Genomic DNA, 4,686 nt, shown 5'->3' on the forward strand with positions numbered 1-4,686 from the left:
AAAATGTATTGTTTGAAACTAAATAGTTTTTAAAAACATGTGGTAAAAGTAAATACTCTTGTGAATGTTTTCATTAACAACTTATAACTAAACAAGTGCACAACAAGGTATTAAATGTATCTATATTTTATTACTAATTCATACATCTTATTAGTTACTACCAACTTATATTTCAACCTCCTTTTCTATACATTTTTTACTAATTCCTACAGAAAAACTAAGTAGGGCATTAATGCTTGGCTTATATTCTGATAAATTAATGATATGTCATTCATCACTCTTTCCATCACAAAATGAAAATAATAGGAGAGGATTGACGTGTGTGCCTGATCTATTGTATATTCTTGTTTGTACCTGCCATGATCAAAATAAGACCTTAAATTTTGGGGTAAAGATAATGCATTCCCGTGAACAAAATGTTTCCACATATATATGTTGGCAAAATAATTAAACAATGACCAGCTAGCGTACACACAAATATAAGCATGGAGTGCGGAAGCACGTAACTTTGAGATAAAACAATGCTTCTTAATCTAAAAAATAATGATAATTAAGTAAAAAAAACATCCATATCACAGGTCCTTTTGAATTAAGTTGATATTTCCTTGCTTTAGTCTGATGTTGCGTGCATCCTGCATGACGTAGACATATGATGGCACCCAATGTGGAATTAATATACTTATGCCATATGTAGGAGAAGCGATTACTTGAAAGGCAACCTTCATGGAGTTATACGTATCGTGCACCAGTGCAAATGCATATGGGCTACGCAGATGCACACCTATATATATTAAACAAAGAAACACAAAACAAATACGCAACACATATGCTTATGCAATTTTCTTTTTGTTCTAGATAGAGTATTGATCAAGCAAGGGCAAGGAAACCAAACTGAAAACGACTTAAACCCAAATCTTGTATCAAAACAAAGAGTTTTAGACGCAGAATCAATCCATATCTAACAAGAGTTTGTGGGCAGTGTCCCATGACGGATCAACAATCACTCTCTCTCGCCCCCGACTTGTCCTAATCCGAAATCCTTTTCTTTTTGAAATCCGGCGCTTTCCCTACCCGTTTGATGTAACGCAAGCTAGCCCCTAGAGCGCGCGCAACTAATAACATGTACAGTACTACGTACGTAACCACGCAGAGACTCACATGGCGGTCGGTCAGATGTTAAACGTGTATGTTGGCGATTGTAGTATTGTAGGACGACGTACGTGTGTGCGAGTGTAACAATACCTGGAAGCCTCTCGGGATGGGTGTAGCAAATGCCGTTCTCTCCCTCGATCGCCGGGATGAACTCGTCGATGAGCGGGTGGAGCTTGCGCGTGTCCAGCCTCGCCTTCCCCTCCAGGTGCTCCAGCAGCTCCTGGTCCGTCGGGTCGAACTTGACGCCGGCCGGCAGCCCAGGCAGATCCTGTATCGTCGCCGCCGCCTGCAACTGATCCATCCATGGAAATGATTGAATAACTGATCATCATATAGTCCTGCTGCGATCTCACTCAGGCTCGGAGAAACAGCAAAGAAAGCTGGCGTGCAGGAGCTGGTACGTACCTGTTCATACTGCGCGTGGTGGCCGCAGGCGGGGCACGTCCTGACGAGGCTGACGTGGGAGGAGGCCTGCTGCTGGTGGTGCTGCTGCTTCTTGGCTGCCGCCGCCGCGACGGCCGCGGCGGAGGCCAGGTTGTTCTCCACGGCGCGCACGTCGTTGAAGCTATTGCACCATGTCATGGCCGGCCGACACGGCACTCCCGCGCCCCACCACCACGTACTTAATGATGATGGATGGAGAGGATATGGAAAGCCTCTTGGTGTCCGCAGCTCCGCTTTGCTAGCCCGTCCCCATATGTGGCAGGATCAAGGCCGGCCCTGCCGGCTGGGAGGGAATGAGTGACAGGGTAAAAAGAGGAGAGGAGATCGAGGGAGATCGGGGCTGGTGGCTGGCTAAAGAGGGCGGGCGAGGAACAAAGCGGCCTGAGAAGAGAACAAAGAGAAAAAGAGGTTAGAGAGGAAGCTTGTCCCTGTTAAAAGCTAGCTACCATTGCCTGCGCTTGTTGCTGCTCGCTGGGTTTCTCTCTCTATCTGGTACAGAGGAATAGAATTCTCACCAACTTTTGGGTTGTTGCTTGCCAAGAAGATCGATCGCCACGAGCGAGCTAGTTGTACTACCAAGTAGAGATGGATTGATGCATGGCTCGATTGATTGATGACGAGAGGCCTGGCACAAAGGAGAAATTAATAAAGAGATCGGAATTCGCGCAAGCAAGATCGGACCGGACAAGATCGCTGCTGCTGCCTACCCCGATCGATAGATGGAACTGCTAGCAGCAGCACCACCAGCTTATGGGTTTGTACGTGTCAATGTGTTGAGAGAGAGAGAGAGAGAGAGAGAGAGAGAGAGAGAGGGGAATATGATAAGAGAAGAAACTAGAGGGGATCCGGGCGAATGATGGGCGGTTGCTTGGCCCTCAAGTCTGGGCAAGCAAGCCGTATACGTGAGCCGGAAACTAGGCGCGGAGCCGGATTCTCTGCGCGCGACCGCGGAACGGGCCGGGCCCCGCTAGCTAGCTATCGCACGCGAGTTGCTGCGTACACATCCACGCATCCATCTGATGTGTACGTCAAGTCCATCCATCGAGTAGTTGTTGACGTGTGTGTGTGGTTGGTATTTACACGTCTCAAAAGCAAAAGACTAGCCGCACACACAGCATATATGCAGCCACAATTAACTAGCTAGCCCAGCATGATCATCGCCAAGGCTTACGTTCCAAGAAAAGCTCGTCATGCTGCATCTGGAGTATCTGCCACGAGCCCACGACCGACCGACCGATCGATCGACCAGCCGGCGGCCGTATTACATTACACCAAACACATGGACGACGGCCCGTCGAAAACAGCACGTGAGCCGACCGACCGACTACCACCGATCGAGAGATGTACTTTGGTCTAGCCACTATATATATTTTCTTATACCGGCCGGCCGCTGGCCAGGAAGACCACTGTTCATCGTCGTTGCGACGGAAAAAGGTAAAACCAGCTGCTGCGGGCCGGGCAGTACTACAATTGACGTTGATGGATGGGTGCATCAGCATGCACGTTTTCTCTTTCCTGGGATGCAATTAGTGGGGCGCTCGCTCGCGTGATCACTTGCCAAAACCTTAAGCTACTACCAACAACGGAAATGTACGTACAGTCGCACTCTCGGCCAGGAGAGAGATGCAAGGAACGGCGACAGAGCTAACCGAACCAAACCCAACCCAACGTGTACGTGCGTGCGTGCGTGCTTGGGATGGGCTGATGGAGGTGGTGGGGAGGAGGAACGAAAAGAAGAAGAAAGGGAACTAGTAGAGCTCAAAAAAAGGCGTGGGAGAGGTGCGACGGGGCGCGGGGTGGAGTGGAGATAGGGCAACCGGCTGATTCCTGGCCCTGAGGACGTCCCACCACACACCACACTATGCGCTGCGTGCGCGCGCGTGAGACGGGGAGATTGTGTTGAGGGGGCTGCTAGGGAGGGGGAGATATGTTGGAGAGGGACCTTTTTAGATCCCAGGTCACCGTAGAGTGTCTTGGAAGAGAGACGATACCCCAACGACACAAGACTTGAACCGTCCATCTACCGACCCAGACCCAACCCAGCCCAACTATCCGGCCAGTACAAAGTTAAGCCGGCCGATCAACCCTGATGCATCTGCATGCACAATTGCAGATTTCAACCCCGCCCCACGCGCGTGCTTCGTATTTTTTTTTTCTTTTTTCATTTTACTCCCTCCGTTCCTAAATATAAGTCTTTGTAAAGATTTCATTATAGACTATATACGAAGCAAAATGAGTGAATTTACACTCGAAAATGCATCTACATACATCCGTATATAGTTCATAGTGAAATCTCTTGCCTGGTTTATCCATGCAGGACCAGAGAGACTATTGAATTATTTCAATACGTACTTAACGGTGGTGGCTTTAATCACTACTTAACAGGGCAACGGCCGTTAATTGGCCATGTCTATTTATGACCTAGAGCCTTAATCACTAGTTAACAGGCTGTGGTTTAGCTAGGGTACAACCTCATGTATGTATGACCTAGAGCCTTGAGACACCTGATTTAGTTTCGTATAATGGCCCGATTTGCTCTTCTTGACCCGGCACACGGCCATTCTCCTCAATGTAGTTCCCGGTAACTTAGATCAAGTGTCGCAATTGGCTTCGACAGCGCGACCCACTCTCCCCCTACTTATTTATTATTGTTGCACATGTCCTCCTATGGCTAATTTAGCAAGCTTGCTCCGTTGGGATGATCTATGATCTTTCACCCTCTGGTAGCGGTAGTTGCGTGTCCCATCGTTCTGTATGTCGATGATACTCTCATCATTTGAAATTTATATGCCGACACATTGTGTTGCCTCAAGCATGTCCTTAAGACTTTGCCTCTATCGTCCGGCTCTCGGTTAATTTTGCAAATCGTCAATCGTCCATGTTGTCGGTGTCAAAACCGACAGAGCTCGGGTAGGGGGTCCAAAGTTGTGTGTCTAAGGATCAATGGTAACAAGGGACAATAGGGACATGATGTTTACCCAGGTTCGGGCCCTCTTAAAGGAGGTAAAACCCTACGTCCTACTTGATTGTATTCGGTGTGTATAAGGATTACAAGAGTTGATCTACCTCAAGATCGTGAAGGCTAAACCC

General features: G+C 48.1%; 1 protein-coding gene across 2 annotated transcripts in view; it reads right to left on the minus strand.

Moving 5' to 3' along the window:
• The window catches only part of LOC119276508 (NAC domain-containing protein 73-like), a 5,917-nt gene extending 3,496 nt beyond the window's left edge, over positions 1 to 2,421 (minus strand). Inside the window, exons 1-4 of one of the 2 annotated variants that reach the window (XM_037557577.1) lie at positions 2,304 to 2,421; positions 2,112 to 2,221; positions 1,558 to 1,977; positions 1,243 to 1,444 (exon numbers count right to left, since the gene is read on the minus strand). In XM_037557577.1, coding sequence (XP_037413474.1) covers positions 1,243 to 1,444; positions 1,558 to 1,734 — 379 coding nt within the window. In that variant the 5' untranslated portion in view covers positions 1,735 to 1,977; positions 2,112 to 2,221; positions 2,304 to 2,421. The other variant, XM_037557578.1, reaches the window with a different exon arrangement.
• Between the last annotated feature and the right edge of the window lie 2,265 nt (positions 2,422 to 4,686).

This window comes from Triticum dicoccoides, chromosome 3B, assembly GCF_002162155.2.
Source record: "Triticum dicoccoides isolate Atlit2015 ecotype Zavitan chromosome 3B, WEW_v2.0, whole genome shotgun sequence".
NCBI classification, from domain to species: domain Eukaryota; kingdom Viridiplantae; phylum Streptophyta; class Magnoliopsida; order Poales; family Poaceae; genus Triticum; species Triticum dicoccoides.